General features: G+C 35.9%; 1 protein-coding gene across 1 annotated transcript; it reads right to left on the minus strand.

The window, feature by feature from the left end:
* Nucleotides 1-3,541: 3,541 nt before the first annotated feature.
* LOC116165038 (protein ovarian tumor locus-like) lies at nt 3,542-19,486 on the minus strand. The gene is made up of 8 exons (XM_031479307.1): nt 19,320-19,486; nt 19,060-19,190; nt 10,990-11,177; nt 10,779-10,942; nt 10,423-10,722; nt 8,331-8,704; nt 8,070-8,283; nt 3,542-4,293 (listed from the first exon to the last, which is right to left on the minus strand). The coding sequence occupies exons 2-8, from the start codon at nt 19,186-19,188 to the stop codon at nt 3,725-3,727; spliced, it is 1,938 nt and encodes a 645-aa protein (XP_031335167.1). The 5' UTR covers nt 19,189-19,190; nt 19,320-19,486; the 3' UTR covers nt 3,542-3,724.
* Nucleotides 19,487-21,505: the final 2,019 nt, after the last annotated feature.

Consider the following 21,505-nt stretch of genomic DNA (forward strand, 5'->3'; position numbering starts at 1 on the left):
TTATATTTATTCAATACATAAATGAAGAAAATAAATAACGCAAACAACTACAAGAAATGTTCAAAGTGTCCTCCTTGACATTCTAAGCAATAACCTAATCGATTTCGTAATTAAATTGGACGGCGGTATTTTTAAAAATGTGACAGTTGTCAATTGTATCTACTACTCATTTGAACTACTTAATAGATTGATGTGTTTTTTTGTAAAATCGAACATAGGGAAATTACATTGCATGCAAACTCCTGTTCGCATTTAAAAAAATTCACTGTATATAGACAGTCATCATTCCAAATCGCGGCAAAACTTTGTCAAACGACAAAAACATTCATATTCATAATTTATGCACCTAAGCAAGACAAGAAATAAATCATTATGAATATTACTTAACGCCTGCAAGATGAGCAGGTGTAGCCATACAAAAGTCGAGCTAATAGGTATATAAGCACGCAGATGTGCTGATGTACAACAACAGAATTTAACCTACGTTAATTTAAGTATGATAGACGAGTCTACTGCTTTTGTAGTGTACTTAACCCCCACGTTCTACGCTAACTTCACACTACAAGAACACGGAAATAAAGTCAACCAGGCAACGTTTAAAAATGGCCACCCGAATGACTATTCCCTCCAAAACTAAACAAGATTCCGCTTAAATGGAAAAGTGGCACATGATGAAACATCTAAGGCAGGGCCCCCTTACGTTAGTTGTAGACAACGCTTTGACCAGAAGCACAATAGGGAAGGAACGTTAAATAAAACACTGAAATTGTGAAAAGTTTGTTTAATAATGATCGTAATTATTATGATTGTGAAAACCCGGAAATTTAGTTGATGTACGTTAATGTAAGCAAAGCCAGAAGGGTATCGTACTCTCGCAAAAGTCACTGCCAAGGGTAAAAAGAGTACGACGAAGAAAAACCTTGCAGTTTGATTAAAACAGTCCAAAAGTTAATTAACAAAATATTTTGTAAAAGTTTAAGCAGTAATTAACAAAGATAGTAAATGCATATACACAAGTTTGGTTACGCTCAAGGTTAAAGCAAGTTTTTGGGGACAATGGGTGAGGTAGCAGCAGGTACCAAGATTCTGAGAAAGGGTGAAATACACAGGATGTGACTCATCTTTGGTGCAATAAAGTCCTTTTGTTGAAAGCAAGATGGAAAATTACACGGCCTTATAGGCAAATTTGACTAAAAACAAGATATGTGAAATTATTGAATCGCGACTCATTTAACGCACATAGATTCTAAACTGAAGAGCTTTGATTAGCGTAATCTCGCTCCTGCAAGATGGGTAGTCCGCCCCTGGTTTCGAACCTATACAGTTGGATGTCGAAGACAATCACGGAATTAGGTGTCGTACTTCAATGTTGACTACAGTTTTTTTTACAAAATTGTTAGTAACAAACAACAAGTCAGTACAAACCTCAAACGAATCGGTAATTTCCACATAATAAAATAAAATGAACCAAACTTATATGAATGTAACATCAGGGACAAGACCAAGTAATCAACATCAATAAACATAAATTAAGCAAACATTACACCAAAAACGTAAACAATTACAAACAATAGCATAACGGTATCACACATATGATTCTGCATTGCGGTTAAATCAAGTAAATTTCAAAAACAAAGATTGAAGCACACAAAAAAATATAAAATGCGGCATACAAAACACAAATACGATATAAAGAAATGCAAAAATTACTACCTGCATTAATTAACACAAAATAACAACAAACATTTATGGGGCGACGCGTTCAAGACCGCCATTCAAGACAAGATGCCAAACGTAACTCCCGTTCGTGCTTTCCAGGTGGCGCAGGCAGCTTTTTCCCACCTAGAAATTGCATGGTTGCCAACTCTCAAAAATGTATGTATCATCGTAAGTTGTATATACAGGGTGGAACCTCTCACTTTCTACGAGATCTCAGACCGCAAGTGTACAACTTTCAACTGATCCTTCTTTCGCTAAAGTTTTAACTTCAGTTAATAGAGTACTATCATAGACGAATGGTACTTGATGAATATTTGGATTGTGGAATGAATTAACTATATGTATAATGCTTGCCAGGAGAATGTCTGTCACAGAACACCTGATCCCCGGTCTACAATCATACCTTTTTCAATTAAACCATGCAATTGTAGACCGGCATTGTCTCCTGGCGAGTCTAATATATTTCCATCAGGGATATAAGTATTTTGATATGATATTGATAGATGTAGATATTGTACGGAGCCTACAGTGAGCATACCAACAAACATGTCTTAAAGGGGCAGTATACCCAAATTTCATGTTTTCGTCTAAAGATAGATTAAAAATATCTAAGAGTAACGGTGAAAACCGCAAGTCGCTACGTCGTTTCGTTATTAAATGGTAAGGTGTCGAATGTAAAAAACGGTCGTTGTGACGTCATCCCGACAAATGGGTCGGTGGCGCGCTATAGCAATATATGGATTCGATGACGTTTGACGTGTTAATTTGAGACTGGTAGTCTGTGATCTGCATTATTTTCAAAAATGCCTAACTTTGTGTTTTCCCCTGCAATAATAATTTGAAAAATGCCAATGTTCCATTGCAAATTTTCCCCTAGAAAAGAAGGAGCCGTGTCGAAATAAAGTCTGGAAAATTAGAAAAAACCGCTGAATCATAGTATAGTCACGTCGTTTGCAGTGTCCACTTTAAAGATGATAATTTTTTTTGGAAGATACAAGAAGGAAAGGACCCTGTACCTCAGCATAAGGTTTAGAGAAGGTTAACATAACTGCAATCCCTTCTTTATTACATCTCACAGGAAACAAAGGTCCTAATAAAGCTACAAAACGCCAGTCAACTTATCTAAGAAAGTAAAATTGTGCCCGATTGCTTATTGTGGGTAAACGATCAATTTCGTAGTGGAGAAACCAGTTCAACATCAAACAGAAGAACTGAATCAAATGGTACCAATAACGCTTACTGAAAACATAGGTACCTATCCAATCTGAGCTGGGTACAGAAATTGATTACAAATATTCAAATTTATATGAGGATATATGTTCGGATGATACTTCAGTAAGGTTTTCTCGTTTTTTCAAAGGAAAGCGAACTAGAATATGAAAGAACTGACGCGTTTGGACTGCTTGGATCCGTGCCGCCGCACCTACGATGTCGGGATGACGTCACATGTTCTGTCTTTCAAACTTTCATCGTTAATAATTTGAAAACTACTCATCGTAGAAAACTCCGGTTTGATGTTTGTTCTTAGATTTTCTTCTACAATTTTTTTGATTTTGGGTATACTACCCCTTTAAGCTTTCGACAAAAATAGACGATTTTTAATCTTTCTACGTAACTTTTGTTACTCAAATTTAACGAAAATCACCTTTCACAGTGCACTACATAATATATTTAAAAAATGCATCTTCAGTTAATTTTATTCTTAGAAAACCCAACATAAATAATGATTTATACATATTTAAATAACAATAAACTAAATGAAGTGCTAACAATATCAACGGTTTTAGAGAACAGAGTGGAAGTTTTTTAATCACAAACCAAAAAAACAACTAAACTCCTATTCTGAATACAAAACAAAAATATGTTACCCGTGTTTTTTTAAATATATATCTTAATATAAAATATACACAAAAAAAAGATGTACTTATTACATTTGAGTTGGAACTAACTTGTATAACAATTGTAAGATTGAGCATTTACAAATCTATTTATCTATATACCTATCTTAGTTAAGTGGAGCTGGGAAAATAAAGCCTTGAGGGCTGACATTAGAAGGAAACCAGGATATAGGTGGAGTTTGAGGAGAATATATGTAAGGTGTGGTTAAGTACTGAACATCAGGCGATGTGTACACTGAAAGAGGTGAAGGTAATGGGGCCGGAGGACGCGGCGCAACTGTCGGATACGTAGGAGGATGAGAAGGATAAGAATAATAGACTGGTGCAGTATGTGGCTGGACAGGACACATGTAGGAGTAAGGATCCACTGTTGGAGTTACTGGGTTGCTACAAACGATTCTATCATTTATAAAAGGGTTAAGTGGTACTATAGTTGGCGAAGGCGTACTAATTGGCGGTGTCAACAAAGCAGATGGTGTTGTATAAGGGTTATCCATTTGATAATAAACAACATTCTGCGTACATCGGTCAGAATTTGGTGACACATTTTCGGTCTGGTTGAAAATTACACCTGGATCGGACGGTTGTGTATAGGATGGTGGAATCCATACAGGTACTTGAATGTGTAAATTTGGCTCGTAGTTATAATAGAAGTTATTGTCGCCCTGGGTAGTTTCTAAAAATGAAATCTAAGTGTTACACTAGTGATATAAGCAGCATATTCAAACTGGTGCAATAATTACTATTCCAACTTTTGTTGGGGAAGGTCAAGGACGGATTTAGATTTGGATTATATGGAAGAGGTAAAACTTCTAGGTAGGGCGCGTAAGACGAAATCACATGAAGAAGTGGTATTAAAAAAAAAACAAATTTAATCCCGTAGTACAAACAGTGCCCAGATTAAAGCGATTTTTAGCGCATTTTGACAAAAATAAAAAATGCCCTATTGTGGCCACTTTGTCCGTCCGTCCGCTCGTTCGTTGAGACGCTACTAGTTCTTTATCTTAAGAGCTATTGTTCTACTTTTTTCGCTATTTGGTTCGTTATGGTGTCGAGGCTTGCACCAAAGAAGGCATTTTTTCTGCGTTTATTACTAAAAGTTATTGTAAAAAAACAAAAAAAAACGTTTTTTACATGTTCCATAATTTTACACTTTTGCCGTTTATTAACGATCATAGAGATCGTTTATAATTTTGTATTGCTGTCTGTCTGTTGGTCTGTCCGTCTGTTCCTTTGTCTGTCTGTCCCTCTATCTGTCCGTGTGAACGATAACTTTGTTTAGAAATGTCAGATCGCTTTGATGTCTCAGTTAGTTAACTGAATTGCATGAATGAACTGAATTGCATGAATGAACTGAATTGCATGAAATTCAATATGGGCATAGTTTAGCCATATAATACGCAATGCCAAAAGTTGAGTCGAATCGATTCAAAATTCACAGTGCCCTTTTCGCATCTCGAACATTTATGAACCGAATTGCGAACTTTTTTATTTATCTATAAAAGTATTTAAATGAAATTTGGTACATAGGCACTTGGAATAAAGGGAAATCTAACGCCTGTTTCAAAATTTGGTTTTGCGCATTTATGGAAGCATATTTAAATGAAATTTGATACATAGGCGCTTGGAACAAAGGAAAATCTAACGTTAGTTTCAAAATTTAGATTTGCGCATGAGCAGTTTCAACTTTCTTATTTAGAAAAGCATTGAAGTGAAATTCTTCTTATATAAACTGAAATTGAAGTAGCACGTCAAAAATGGATTGCAGCGCTATTTTTCATATTTGTGACCGGATTTTTACGATTTTAACAGAAGTTGCATCTTACAAATGGGAAATGAATGCAAATGGAAATGCGCTTTTTGTAAATCGTTTACGTTCAGATTTTGATTAATTAAGTCAACCCTCCAGCGAGGCTGGAGACATTCCTTAGAATTTAAAATGAAATACCCATTTTTAAAGTTGTTCAATTACTTCTTCAAATACTTATACCAGATAAAATACCCAATTTATCTGTGCTTATACGTTATACCTACTTGACCTTTGTATTCAAGATTTCCATGAAAAGAGGCTTATAAGTATTAAGTTACTAACTATATTTAGGAATAAATTTGAAAAAAATACATATCTTGTTGAATTAGATATTTAGAAAGCAGGCCGCAGGGAATTGTAAAATTTGATAAGAAACAGTATCACAGCATGTGGACAAACTTATGACCGTTTGCACGAACAAAGTTAAGCGTAGCTTAAAACTCATGGCAAGTTGTATCTGCGCGTTTGTAATTATAGGTACCTAATTCATAGGAAGGCTATTACCCCCAATACTTTTGTTGTAAATCCGCCCTTGGAAGGTATTGTAAAATGTGGATACTGAACGTTAATTTTCAATGAAACCACTCAATTTAAAAATAGTATATTAAGATACAAGTGTATAATCAAGTCTTTAACGCACGCGCAACGAGTTTAAGGGCACGACGCAAAGCGGAGTGCCTTTAACGTTGCAAGTGCTTTAAAGACCAATTATACACGTGTATCTTATAGTATTTTTTTGCGCGATCGGTCATTTCTGACTATTTACCATGGGTGTTTCCATGACAGTACGTAGAATTTACCAGTTGCTATGATTACGACGACGCCAAAATTACTTACCGATCTAAAAACAGAACAGCAAAAATACTTACCGACGCCTTTTTAAAAATCAACAGTCTTACATTACATTTAATCTTTAATTATTGTTAGGTACATTAAACGTACAATTTGTGCTGTTGTTTCCTATAGCAAGACGCTCATAAAGTCATAAAGGAAGTGCAAAGCTAGTAAACTACATCAGACACATGCACATTTTTATGAAATTATTAATTTCAATTTTGACATTTAAACTGGTTACCTAGTGATGTACACCATACTACTTCGATTATTTCGATTTATTCTGCTCGTTAATTTCTTAGTGCATATTTATATTGGTTGGGTAATTTTAATTTCGATCGCGCAAAAAATGTTATAAGCACGTCGAACGTTAAGGGTTACCGTTCTCAGACAATAATTGGAGTCGTCGCTTCGCTCCTCCTCCAAACAATTGTCTTCGAACGGTAAAAATCCCTTACCGTTCTCCATACTTAATATACTATTTATTATACCTGCAGTATAATTTAAAAATAGGAAATTCAATGAAATCATATTGACGTTACACTCGAATACATGTCTAATTAAGTGGGCTGGGTGTTCGTAATTTCACGATTGCCATGGAAATGTCACTTGACGTTTGCTTATAAAAATCGTCGTCTTTGTGAATAAAACGATTTCCGTTGAAAAAGATAATACACCGTCGATTAAATCGCTTGTTGTAAAATCTAAACAAACGTTGGTAGGTGTAAAATCTCAATCCAGTAAAGCCTATTATCAAGCATATGAAAAGTTGTTTCCATAGATGAATAGGAAGTTACTTACGAATTAAGTCTTAAATGCATCGATAATGCTAGTATATATGAAGGAAATGTCAAAGGTATTTAAATCTTTGATCTTTTGGTGCATTCATTCAAAACTTCACTTATTGCTGGGACTAAAAAGTTGACCAGATTTGGAAGCATACCCTAAATTACGCGCGTTTGTAAAAGCTTCAACCAAAGGATAGGTACAAGCCAAAGAAATGTTCTGCATTTACAGAAAGCGACTTAGGAAGATTTTTTATTTCACCCAGATGACAGTTTCAAAAGTCATGCTTGAAGTATCGTTACTTAGCAACTTTAAAGCACGTGTGTTTTAAAGGCCTTTTTTCGCACGCATTTGAGTGTTTAAAACGGAGATTGTGATTCAGGTATAATAAAATAGTACATTATATATCAAGGTAGAGAAGTCCACTATTATTGCCTGAGCACCAAGATTACATCTCGAGGCGCTTGCGCCGAGGGGTGTAAGGTGCGAAGGCAATAATAGACTTCTCTACCGTGGTATATATACTATTTTTTTCACTACTAGCACTTGAAATCCTCTAAATTAACATATTATATTGATAAGAGAGTTAACGGTTGGACAGAATTGTTTGTTTCTTAATTTAACATGTCAATCAAGTACGTGGAAGTACAAGTCAAACAGGCCGTATTTTGTTCTGTCATTGAGATTTTTCAAAGAGTAATTTCGTTCGAATTTTTTCAAAATGTGATAATTTTAGGTATGTAATTTCTCTGGAAATTGCGAATGGTGGCAATTATTCGTTTTAGAGAACTTGTCTAAACGTTCATTGAGCGAAATTTCGGGTTGTGTTTTCTAAAAGTGACAGCGTGACAGTTCTCATTATTGACTACTAGTTAATAATAAAAAATTATTAACCACTTTGAACAAATGCCGAGAAAGCCTACTTTACAAGTGGAAAAAAGGTTAATAATCATGTCATCAGACGCTAGTAGTGAAAAAAAAAGTTTTCATATGATCATTGCGTTGAAACACTTGAAACTCACCTTGCTCGGCGGTAGGAGATTTATTCAAGCTGCTAAATCCATTCTCAGGTGTACATGTAGTGGATTGTTCCAACCACGGCAAAGATATGGGCTCCAATCGCCTTAAATTATTGCTCTGGTTCCAATTTTGATTCTCATCAACGCCAGCGTTATTGCAATTATTTGTTATCTTTAGAGTTAGATGCCTCTCCGATGCGTTTACTTCACTTGTTTCCTATATCGACATAGTTTTAGCAAAAATTTTAATAACTAAGTACTTACAAGATTACAACCCTGATAATCCAATGTTTTTGTATCATTTGCAGTATCCATTGTAGTTTTTGTAATAGCACGAGGCTTATCCCTGCGTTTTTTTAAGCTCATCTCACTTTGATATTTAATCAGCTCAGTAGACCCCTGAGGTAACTTCCTTATAAAACGAAAAGGCAAAGGCCATGGCTTAGCATTATCTTCAGGTTTTAGATCTGAGTAATTTACTGTCTTGCGTTGAGCTAAGGTTGTGATGTAGACTATGCATTGATTATTTTTTATTTCCTGTATATAACAGGGTTCCGACACACCATTTATATCAACAATGCAACGAGTGCCTAATATCAGTTTATCATCACCATAATACCAGTCTCCCAGGCGCATAGCTACAAATAATTGTTTTATATTAGATATTAGTGTAGGTGTAGTCTCAAAATAAGTCGTGCAAATGAGTCTAGGGTCCTATGAGTTATGACATATACGGGGTGTTTCTTTTTGGGAGCTTTAGTTAAATGTTTCTGGGACAGTAAAATACGTAGGTTTTTGAAAATTTGTATTTACGAGTTACTCTGAAGGCCGAATCGATGTAAAATATTTTCAAAATGGCCGCATTTCCGGAAACACCGGAAGTAGATAGTAACTTCGTTATTTTAAATGGCAACCTCTATTTTTTATTGCATTTTTGGATTCTGCGTGAAATTTCAGTTGTTTTGATACCCATATGTTGATACCTGCCATTTATGGTTTTTAAGTTATTTTGACTTTATGAAAAATACCTAATGGCGGATGCAGATGGTACCTTGATAATTGATTACTTGAAAACGGTTATAGTCATGGCAACCCATTTTTATCAATGCATAGAGGATGAATAGGGCTTTCTTTTAGTGTACTTAAAAAAAAGTTAAGTTGCGTACAATTGCACCCATGGAGATCCAAATTTAAGAAACTTCAAAGTCTATAAACTCAGTTTTTTGAAATGGAATGACCATGTTCTTACTATTGCATGATAGACAATCGAAATTGGCATATTTTGATATTACATGTTCCTATAGCTATCTTTAACAGTTCCTGATTTATTCCCATTTCATTGAATTGATCTCGGAATTGATGCCATTTTTTTCGCATTTTCTTTAAAGTAGTTGGCCATGATTTTGTAACAATCGAATTTTAAACAAATCAAGGAATGGATTCTTTAATATCATTGATTCTAGTCTAAATAATTCATTAATAAATAAGTCATTTATTAAGGATATAGGACGGAAAATTTTTTGAGAAATCTAGACAGTCTTTCAACTGAATTTCTTAAACAATGTATAGGTAAGTCTGGAAATTCAGAGAGGTAATGCGATATCTGTTCTAGCAACAATTCCATACCAAAAATGTTTCAACGAAGTTTTTTATATTTTGCATTGAATTTATTTTGCTAATCTTGCATTTGCAATTCAATTCATTTTCTTAAATATTCTCTTGTAGAGCTTTGTATCACTTGTGCTTCAACAGTTTGTAGTGCATTTGGGGGTATTACGTCTCAATGCGCGAAATCGAACTTCGCGCTCTTGTTATATAAATAACTATACAATAACAAGACGCAAGGTTTTTAAGGGCTGCAGCATATACCGTATAATAATGGATATGTAACCTAAATTTTAGCATTGTATTGAACAGTATATTGTCGAAGGGTCATCAAATCGATAAAGGATTAGTCACCGGCAATAAGGAATGAAAGCGGATGTGGATCTTCACTATTCAAAATGAAAGTACCTAGGTACATAAAATTACGAACGTGATTTTAGATTGAATTAAATTCAAAGTCCAAACAAACTAAAATAAAAATGGCAAAAAATGCATGGTAAAAGAAGATTATATCAAGAAATAATAAATAAATTTCTAACTTTGTTTATTTAACAAAATTTCAATTTAAAATATAGGTACCTCGTATATTACCTGATATCCTTAAATCGGGAATTAATTAGTCAAAGTATTAGATCGACAGTTATTTATGTACTCTGTTCATCAAGAAAGAAAGTTAAATAAAAATTAAAAAATGTACAAAGTGATAAGTAATTGACAATAATTTATGAGGCAGTGAAGCAAGAGACATTACCTCTGCGAACTTCCAACCATGTATCATACTCAATATTCCTATACATATTTGGATCCAATGCTTTTGCAACCTTGAAGGGAAAAGGCGCTACTATACAAGGCTGAGGTACACTTGCTAATGCCAATTTATCATCTGAATCCACCTCTTCTTCTTCTTCAAAGCATTCTTCCTTTACCGATACATCATTATCACAATTAAACACAGTATACACTGCCTGTTTTTCATGAAGCATTGCATTCACAATGGATGATACATTCGGAATTTCAAATACAGATTCATAAAGTAAATTGTACATGATTGCTACAAAAGTAATACATGTGTTAGTGGTTAGAATACGCTATATATTTAACACTTACATTGGCAAAATCCTGCATCAGTTATATGCTGCTTTGTATAGACAGAGTCATAATGGTCTTCGTTCATTTTACACAGTCGTATAGTATCTGTACCTGCGCTACTACAATTACATTGAAATTCGGTTACACTGTGATCATTTGCATTAAGGACGGATATATTAATTCTACAAAACACATGGTATGGTTACTTAAACACAAACAATTACCTTACCTGTAAGTGTTGCAAATTAACTGAATTTCCACATCGGAACAAATTTGCATATGAAGATCCAACTTTATCAATCGATTCCAACAATCTCGTTTGCTGATGAAGTATGCGCCCAAATCTTCCATATGTTTTTTGCCATATATGATACACTCTTTCCTAACTTTCTCATGATACAACTGAGATGTAAACAACTAAAAAATGATCATTCACTTTATTTTATTGACCTTTAAATGGACACCAACTTAACATAAAAAGTTTCCATGCAATTATAATTTTTTTTTCAATTAAGAAACATGTAGGGTTAAATCCCTACATTTGAAGAAAAGGTAAACACATCTCTGTGGTATGCTCACGATTTCTTTCAAATAGCCTGCTTTAGACGAGCACTCTTTCCTGCGCGAAAGGCTTGCGTGCGCGAAATCGCACGCGAAAGATTGTCCATGTAAAGACAAAACTGTCGCTAGGGAAAGAACGGAGGAATACTTGCAGGCTTTCCGCCTCGATTTCACGCGCGCCGATTTGTTCATGTAAAGGCAAAACTGTCGCTGGGGAAAGAAGGAAGGATTACGTCCGGGCTTGCGCCGCGCGCCTCGGTTGTTTTGGCTGTGTTGCAGTGTTGGTCCTGTCGGTACAACTGTACAAAATTGAGTACAGTTGCTCATAAAAAAAATACGTCACTGCAATCCATTCATAATTAAGTAACAAAGTACATGCTGCTTTAATCACCCAAAACATATAATCTTAAGGGAAAAATAGAGATCACCATAGTAATTTTAGGTGATGTAAAACAAAAAACTGTCGGTGTTCATGTTGCTTGTTGCTAGTTGGGAGATCCGCAATGTTTTAACCAGATGCATTGGATTGGTAAAAATTAACCTGGAAACCTAGATGATGAAGTTACCTTGCTCGAAACAACACTGACAATTTTGTACTTGAAACCCATTTTTGTATCAACAAGACAGGCAGTCCATTGCAGACTACATTGCGGATTTGCGTCGCGATATTTCCAATTGTGCCTTTGTGTGTCACGCAGAAAGTATTGTGGAAATATTTTTGCGTGCCCAACTCATTCGGGGCATACGGGACTATGCTATCCAGGAACAAATGTTGCAATTGGATGATGAAAAATCGAAATTCGACGACATCGTGAAAAAGACAGTTGCACTTGAGGCGTCTAAAATAGCCGTGAAATTTCTAACCGTCAACCAACTTTATCAGTATCTCTTAGTAGAGGAAACGACAAACAAAATTGGACAACCCAGATCGCATGCCCAAAATCCATCCACCAACCATGACAATCGAATCAGGTCTTCAAATAATTCATCTACCAATACACAAAGTTCGTCTCGAGATTCGCGTTCAAAATCACCGTCTCGACTCAATTACCAGCACCTAGGACTCGACAACCACAGTCTCCGTTGTTCTTTTAAGCACCCTACCAAAGATTGCCGTGCTGATATATCAAAACTCCGGTGCGATTCTTGTAAACGAAAGGGGTCAGCCGTTTGTATTTCAACTCTCATGCAAAAGAAAACCAAGAAGAAAAGATCTGTAACTCAAAACACAAATTTTGTCAACATAAACTCTTTTCATGACTTGAGTGCCATCAACCAAATTATCGACATCTCCGAAAAATCCAGCCCTGGTCAAGACACAAAAAAATATTTTGTTGAATCATTGAGGGTAAACCGCAAACCTTCGAAGTGGATTCTGGCGCCGGTATGACGCTCCTCCCGAAACCAGATTTTCAAAAACTGAATTTCAATAAAGCATTACTCAGGCCGACTCATGTTCAATTTCGTTCCTAAACCTCAAGAAAGAGTTCTCTTGGACCTGCATCGAACACATGTGGACGTCGTAAAAATTAAACAGCTGGCAAGATACCATTGCTTCTGGAACAACATCGACAAAGATATAGAAGCAATGGTAAAAAACTGCCAGGAATGCGCACTATCCCAGAAAAGTCCAGCTAATCAGCTAATGTTTCTCTCCATCATTGGGACAATACGCAGCATAATTTTGAACGCGTCCATATTGAATATGCTGGGCCGTTTTTGAATGACCATTTTCGAGTCCTTGTCGATTCCAAGTCAAAATGGGCATAATTAAAAACGCCCCGACGACTGCAACCACCATAGAGCTGCTATTGGACATTTTTTGCACTCATGGATTCCCTGAAATCATGGTATCAGATAATGCGACAATTTTTCAGCCTTCAAAATCTTCTGTCTGAACAATGGCATATTTTGCAAAAGTTTATAGCGCCAGGACATCCTGCAATTAACGAGTTGGCCGAACGCTATATACAAACCTTGAAATCAAAACTGAGGTGTGACCTAACCAGGTTCTATTCAAAACAAGGTCCGTGAAATATTATTTAGGTACAAAGCCACTCCTCTCCAGAATGGCAAAACTCCAGCCGAATTGTATTTGAATAGAAACATTAGGTGCCAGCTCGACGTCTTCAAGCCTCCTACATTCAAAGTCCAAAAACGAGTACAATTCGACCTGCCACCATCACGGTACTTCAGAATTGGGGACAGGGTAGGTACTAGCAAGATGGTATTCGAACAACAAGAATACTTGGAAATTTGGTTCGATCATCAAAAAATTCGGACATCTCCACTACCAAGCTGAACTTAATAATGGTTACCGGCTGAAACTACACACAAACCAGTTGAGAAAAACCAACGTCGATATATATCTCAACCGTCAGAAACCCATGCAATCTCCACAAACTACTTCAGATTCGGAATCACCTGAAATTGACCACCACCACGAAAAAATGGCGTCCCTGCTCCTACCAGCCACCCCTGGATCGGACGTCATTCCTGATGTCGAAATTGAACCTTCAGAAATTGGACAATCTCCAACATCCGTCTGACGATCTACTGAACCTCGCCGTCCTCCAGAACGTTTTAGAGACTATGTCATATGATTCAAACAGTTGTCACAACTCTTAAGCGCGGTTTAGACGCTACGATAAATTGTAACAATTTATCGTAACGATCGAATCGTTACGATTTATCGTTGCGTGTGAACAGAGGATTGTAGCGATTTATTGGAATTGGAATTGGATTCGATGGTTGATGGCGACCGGCTTCAATTTCTGCGAATCGTAGCGATAAATTGGAACGTGTAAATAATATCAGCGATTTATCGCTACGATTTGTGACTAATGTTGCCGAAGTGAACCATTTTTGTATCCATTTGGGCTACTTGAACTGTTCTCTAGCGCACACGTTTTACATTTGGCGAGTGGCGATCAAGTTTGGCCACCCCAAAAAAATATTTAGCGACACATGGCTACTCATAAATCATAATCGAGATTAAGATTCTATTATAAGCAATAAAATGCGAGTATAATTTATATTAGTGGACAGAACCAAAAGACAAGTTGAAAAGTAAAAAATAAAAACTGTATTAAACCGTGATCGACAATGAGATTGGAACAAGAAATCGATACATGTAAACAGTACGCACTCTTTCGATTTATTGAACGATAAATTGGACAATCAGATCGTTACGATTTATCGAAACCAAGATCGTAGCGTCTAAACCGCGCTTTACTTTTTAAATTTATAATTACTGTCATAATTTTGTGGGGGGAGACCTTAGACCATATAGTACATGGACTGCTAATTGTAACTAAAATATGGTCAAGGACATCGCCTGGGTATGTGAGTTTCAGGGTAAACGAGTCTGTCCGAAGTTGTCCGATGAGACACGATTTGAGACTGTCAACCTATAAATTAACAAACGTCAATTAATTAATCGCCTAGATATCCCAAAAAAAGCAAACTTATTCTTATTTGTGGACGTATAGCAAATAATGAAGAGCATTTAAAGCTTCCCGTACTACGCGGTTACTATAAAGCTGCTCTTTAAGCGATCCTATTGGTGTTTACACGACTTTAGTTTACCCTGAGATTCACATACCCACGACTACAGTGCCCTCTATCCGTGACCATCCATTTTGTATTGAAAGCATAGGGCGAATAGCAGTCCATGTACTATATGGTCTAAGGGGGAGACTATTAGGGGACTATTATGTTCTCAATTTAAAATGGAATAAAGTCGAAAAATCTAGCGCGCTGTTGCTAGGAAAAAAAGGGACTGTCAATTATTATTTTTTAGTTAGTTAACCATTGCTTTTCATTTAGAATATTAATCTTCGATATAAGGATATACTTGTGCGTTACGATTAATTAAAGTTCTAGTCCAGTCATTATATGCTTTATCTAATTTAATAATTTAATGGTCTACTTAGGTACACTAAGGATCAAATGATTGAAGTTACTTTCATATTTGCACATCATTTCACAAAACTCCATTTTATACTAATATAATTTTAGTGCAAATTAACTGTGCTTAAAATAATCACAATTTTAGCCATATTAAAATAGTAAACCTGAATGTCATTTTATTTACACTGATGAGTGATGAATACGAGCCCTAACACATAAATGTTCGGACATCTAGCATTTTTAAAACAGAACCGGGAAAAAAATAAATCCAGGTCAGAAATTAACTGACACATATATGTTCGGACACCACATATATTTGAAAGTTTGATCTAGATAGGTAACACAAGAAAAACAAAAAATAATAACTTTTATAACCTGTCAATACACTTTGACTTTTTGTTAAAAGAAAAAATGACACGTGGCAAAGAAACACGGAAAGAAATTAGACCATTAATAGTAAAATGGTTTCATAAGGGAAAAATCCTTTAAGACAATAGGTCAGGAATTCAATTTGTCCATGTCCACGGTGGCAGAAAATTGTAACAAAGTACCTATGGGAAAACAGCATCAATCGAAGTTGCAGGAAACAACACAGGAAGACGGCCAATAGTTACCCCTAGAATGCAGAGAGCGCTGATAACAATTTGCAAATCTGAACGAAGCACAGTACAGAATCTTACGGTAACATGGAACGAAGTAACAAATGCTCATCTTTCTCGCTAAACCTGTCATAGGTGGATCCATAAATCAAGATTACATTTTTATAAAGTAAGTGGATCTTTAGATTAAAATTAGTGAGCCTTAGAAAATACTTTTTTAAAGAGGCGAAAGAAAAACATTTTTAAAACAGAAAAACAATAGGTTGGCTTGGGCTCGGGAACGGCAGGCGTGGTCTTACCAAGACTGGAAAAAAGCCATTTTTAGTGATGAACTCGATTTGATATCAGTGTAGGCGATAATCGAGAAAGAGTTATCAGAACGGAAAACAAAGCATTTCACAAAGATTGCTTAAAGCGGTCTGTAAAATTCCCCAGTGGTGTAACGGTGTGGGGCAGTATGTCGGCAAACGGCCTGGGACAAGTTGATTGCGTTCACTTGCGACATTTTCACCTGATGCAGACTTTGTTTTTCCACAAGACGGAGCATCATGTCACAGCAAAAAACGACTAAGAAATGATTACAAGACCACAATAATAGTGTTTTAGAGGCGCCCTCATGCAGTCCAGATCTCACTGTCATTGAGACAGTGTGCCATAAAATAAAGCAACGTTTGAGTATTCATCCGCAACGCAATATTGCTTCTTTGAGTGAAAAATGACAAGAGATTTGGGGTACCTTTGGCACCGATTAATGTAAAGCTCTTGTGACGACCATGTCTACACGAATCAAGGCTGTTATTAAAGCCAAAGGGGATGTAACTCATTATTAAGGGGTGGTGTCCGAACATTTTTGTGTCCCTTTAAATTCTAATTTGATGGTGTTTTGTGTTATTTGACATTTGTAATTAATTAATTTTGCAACAAAATATAAAATGACAGTTACTACTATAAATATGTTTAATTTATAGCTATAGCACAGATCTACACATACACAGATTGCTAACCTTATGCATTTTTTGGGAAACAAATTTAGGTATACTTAAAAGCGCCCTCTATGGCGGAGCAGTATAAACATGTAACGTTTAAAACTGTAATATGACGCTTATGGATTTATGCGTTAGATGTCGTTGAAACAAAATTAGTTAAACAATAACACACTGAAACAACTAGTCCGAAACAAATCACAAAATAAATTCACCGATTACAAATATCAAATGCTAAAAATAACGAGTAACGAATTCGAATTATGCACACTTTACCGCTTCAAATTGTTTGCAGCGACATCTAACGCATAAATCCATAAGCGTCATATTACAGTTTTAAACGGTACATGTTTATACTGCTCCGCAATAGAGGGCGCTTTTAAGTATACCTAAATTTGTTTCCCAAAAAATGCATAAGGTTAGCAATCTGTGTATGTGTAGATCTGTGGCTATAGTAAGAAAAAATAATAAAAAAAAATACAATGATTTTAAGTTACAATATTTTTAAAATTTTGAGTGTCCGAACATTTATGTGTTAGGGCTCGTAGCATTTGTAAAAAGTTTTGGTGTGGTACCAGTCACACAAGGTGTGGTACTATTTAAGATTCCATGGCCAAGTGTGGTGCGGGGTAAAATTAGCAAAGGGAACAATGAAAATTACCATAAAATATGTCCCCCTTGGTAGTCATGTGATTGTAATGAACAGGTAGTCCGAGAGCTGGTAGTCATTTTTGGGTAGGTATTTGAGGCACGCTGAAAACTTGTCCAATACTTCTCCAATAATACCCAAACACAGAAATGCAGACCTGGCTGGAGAGAAGCGGGGCTAAATCAGCCCTTATTTTTCTGCTTATGAAATATTAAATTTATAAGTAATAAAAATTTCAAAGTGCCTCAAGATCATTTTTTGAAAAAAATTCCTATCTTTAAAAATATAAAGGGTTGATTTAGCCCCGCTTCTCCCCAGCCACGGCTGCATTTCTGTGTTTGGGTATTATTAGAGAAGTATTGAACAAGTTTTCAGCGTGCCTCAAATACCTACCCAAAAATGTCTATCAGCTCTCCTATTAAGGGTACCTACTACAGTTAAGAAATTATTTTGTACTACAATAGTAACTCGATAACCCAATGATGCAAAATTGTTTTTTCTACTCCCATCTCTCTGTGTCATCAGATACACATTGGGGCCCGTTTGGGTGTTTTCGGCCATTAAACACGCCCGAAGTTACATTAAACACGGCTTGAATTTTGTTGACTAAATCAAGTTGGTAGTTGGCGAATCCCCGTTTCACAAAAATTGGACACAGAGAAAGATAATGGAGAGAAAAATATTATTGCTGCTCCTTCTGAACTAATGCAAGTGGCAACAGAATTCTCGTAGAAAAAGTATAGTATGTATAACACATTTTATAAACTTCTCTAGACACAATTGTTATTAAACAATCGTGTATCGTGTCTAAAGTGTTGTTGTAAAAACTTGATACATAAGTAAATCACAATATTTCTAGGTTTGTCATGTGTTCATTCTCCATTCATGTTTTTAAATTATAATAATTTTAAAATCTTTGAAATCAGTTCACTTAAAATGATATTTAATTTTAAACTGTTGTACAGAATTGTTAGATTTATCTACCACTCACTGGGAGCCACACGTACAAACCTTAATCGGGAGTCTCAAAAATATTACACTGCCTTCCTTTGTAAACCTAACTCGCCACCAACCTAGGTATAGTTACTAACGGGCGATCAAGAATGAGTGACTGTCGAGTCGCCTTTGAAAGTTCAAGTTAAGTAGGATTTCCCATGTAAACAAAAATTCCAAAAGTGACTAGACGGTCACTCATTTTTGATCGCTATGTATAATAGTAGGTATGTGAACGATCGCTAAAATAATCTTTCCCCATCTTCGTCACGTTACCTACAATTTACATCAATATAGGGATATGTACACCTAATCCGTGTTTTAACACGAATGAAACATAAGTAGTCGAAAAGTTTCTGAGAAAAGCTAGTGTAAAATTAAATTTGCTTTGGTAACATATTTTTGTATCTTATAATGAAATTATGATTAGGTAGATTAACACAGGTAGGTACCTACAGTAAAGAAAATACAGTAAGTAACGCTGACAAAATGTTATGAAGTCTTTTACAGCCATTCTACCCTAGTAGGTACGAAAGCAGAAACATTGAAAATTGATTCGACATTTTCGAAATAAATTGTATTTACCTGCGTAGGTACTTTACCTGTTCGGCAACAGCTCGAAATAAACATGTTTCATCGTAGGCAACATTCTTCCTGTAAAATCCTAAGGAATCTAGCCAAGAATCTATAGCTCCGGGATTTTTTCCTCGTTTACTAAATTTGTTGGCCATTGCTAAAAGACCGAAAATTAGGAACAGGTAGGTACGCTTTTTGATAAGATCACAATTACACAAATAAATAGAAGTCATTATAATACACGCAGCGTGTATTATAACATCAAAAATTATAACACATAACTTACCTACAAGTTCACAACAACGATTCGATTCGACAGAATACTCAGAGAAGAATAACACTCAAAGCATAGACAGCGATACTAAAAGACCAGCACATGGCAAATACACTTACGTATTTTCCTTTAAAATTTGCCTTTGCCTGTGTCTGCTTAGACAGATAAAAACGCGCCGAGTACAAAATTATTATCATGCGCATGTGTTTCGTTCCTTTCGTAATAATTCGGTATGGGATATCTACCTACTCCTTATTTAAAAATTTTCATAATGAGATCTTTTATCGCTTAATTTACGCTTCGAGATCTAACAAAAATCAAAATCACAACCAGTTGAGGTACTCATTAATTACCTACTCACAGACCATCAACGGGAGGTACTGGCAAAAGCGCAAATGTGCGCACAAAGCAACATTAAATCCTTGGAATACAATTCGATGTAAGAGATTTTAAATAAACCACCTTTTTAAATCGAGTTCATTAATTAGTCCCATCGAAATCGAAATAGAGGTGACTGATTCATTCTTTGTGGGTAATGAAAATACAAAGAAACCATTATATTATCAATTATCACGAATGTATAGGATACGAGGTACACTCAGTTTACACTACTTAGCGCAGTAGGTAGTGCATTTTTCTTGTTATATTTTTATCATGAAACAAGCGTACGGATTATTTGCAGATTTGTTCTGTCCTTTTGTTAAATTAAAAAAAAACCTGCTATCAGCAATTCATCCGTTCATTCAGTACCCACTGGAAGTATTAAAATTGATTCGTTTGTACCCTAGTTTTTCCCAGTTTCCCTTATCAAGACCAATAGGCAATAAGTCAATTTTGATTTTAAGGTTCATTCGCAAAATTACTGTAAAAAGAGTAAATAGGTATAGTCAGAGGCTTAGAGTGAAGCGGCTTGCGTGAAGGTAGCCAGTACTACTTGCAGATGTGTTGCATATTGACTCCCTCGGACTGCGCAAACGCAAGCGCGCTAAAATTTGAATTTGCTTTAACGCACTCGAATTAATAAAGCGTTCGGTCATCACTGTGAATTCCAGTTACATTATAGTCCCAACTTGAAAGCAACCGGTATGATCCTTTACGTTTACACTTTACAGCATAATATTAAACAATTGTAAGAATTGTGACGTTATTATTTATTATAATCAAAACCCTTCTACCATCATGGTGTACGGAAAATAAATTAACATATTCTACCAGATAAGTCACTATAAACTAAGCTATAAACTATTGTGCTCCATTTTTTCCTATCTCGCGTTAACTTCTTAAGGCGCAGATAGACTAGCAAGTTACTTGCGACAATCTCGCGGGAGAAACTTCCACATGTATTTACACTGTGAGAAATAAAGTGTCGGGCAAGTTGGGTGAGCCATTGCTGCCGCAAGTTCTCACAAAACTGTTTACACTAGCAGCACTTTTAGCTTCCGCAAATGCTGTCAGTTGATACCATGGTGTATTATACACCATGGTTGATACGTAGCAGCTGTTTTCGAGAATTATCTCACGTTATGGCGTCAATAAGACATCTTTGTGTTGCCGCAGCTGTAGATTTATGCAATAATGTGAAACACAAAAGAAGTGTTGGGCGAGAGAATGGATTTCAAGAAGAGAAAAGTATGGGGCCTACAATAAATTAATTGATGTGCTGATAATGGAGAATCAATCCCAAAATTTAAAAATTTTATTCGTATGTCAGCGGTAGACCTTCGGTACTGTTATTACAAAATTAAAAGCAGGATACTCATTTATGTGCCACAATATAATAAAACTCGCAGCGTTTACTCGCCAAAATATCGAAACGAAATGGAAAGTTTGCGAGAACTTGGTGAGCTGCACTTTTGCCTGTTTAGACTGGCAAGAAAAGTGTCGCAAGAATTCTTCCGCGAGTTCTGTCAAATGGACTCGCAATGCTATTTACACAAGACAGTATAGTAGTGTCCGACAGTAAATCACGCGAGCTTTCTTTCTAGTCTAAAGACGCCTTTAGCCTGCTTTCATTCTATGCCTTGAACTTGAAGTATTCTTGCTACTTAGGTACCTGCATATTCCATGTTGCCTTTATGCTTCCCCTTTTCTTCCTATTTTGAATTCCGGTGTTCCAAATGTGTTTCGCAAGCCGACTGTTCCCCATTCTTCCAAGGCGTCCAAATAAGCTATAATGTTTGTCTATCAAAGGTCTCTAT

This window comes from Photinus pyralis, unplaced genomic scaffold, assembly GCF_008802855.1.
Source record: "Photinus pyralis isolate 1611_PpyrPB1 unplaced genomic scaffold, Ppyr1.3 Ppyr1.4_LG2, whole genome shotgun sequence".
Lineage (NCBI taxonomy): Eukaryota > Metazoa > Arthropoda > Insecta > Coleoptera > Lampyridae > Photinus > Photinus pyralis.

Excerpts from the sequence above, each read along its gene's own strand:
- LOC116165038 (XM_031479307.1), bottom strand. The coding sequence starts at position 19,188 with ATGGCCAACAAATTTAGTAAACGAGGAAAAAATCCCGGAGCTATAGAT. Across the intron at positions 10,943-10,989 it reads TTAATTTGCAACACTTACAG|AATTAATATATCCGTCCTTA; the intron begins GTAAGGTAATTG and ends TGTGTTTTGTAG. Across the intron at positions 8,705-10,422 it reads ATGGTTGGAAGTTCGCAGAG|CTATGCGCCTGGGAGACTGG; the intron begins GTAATGTCTCTT and ends AATTATTTGTAG.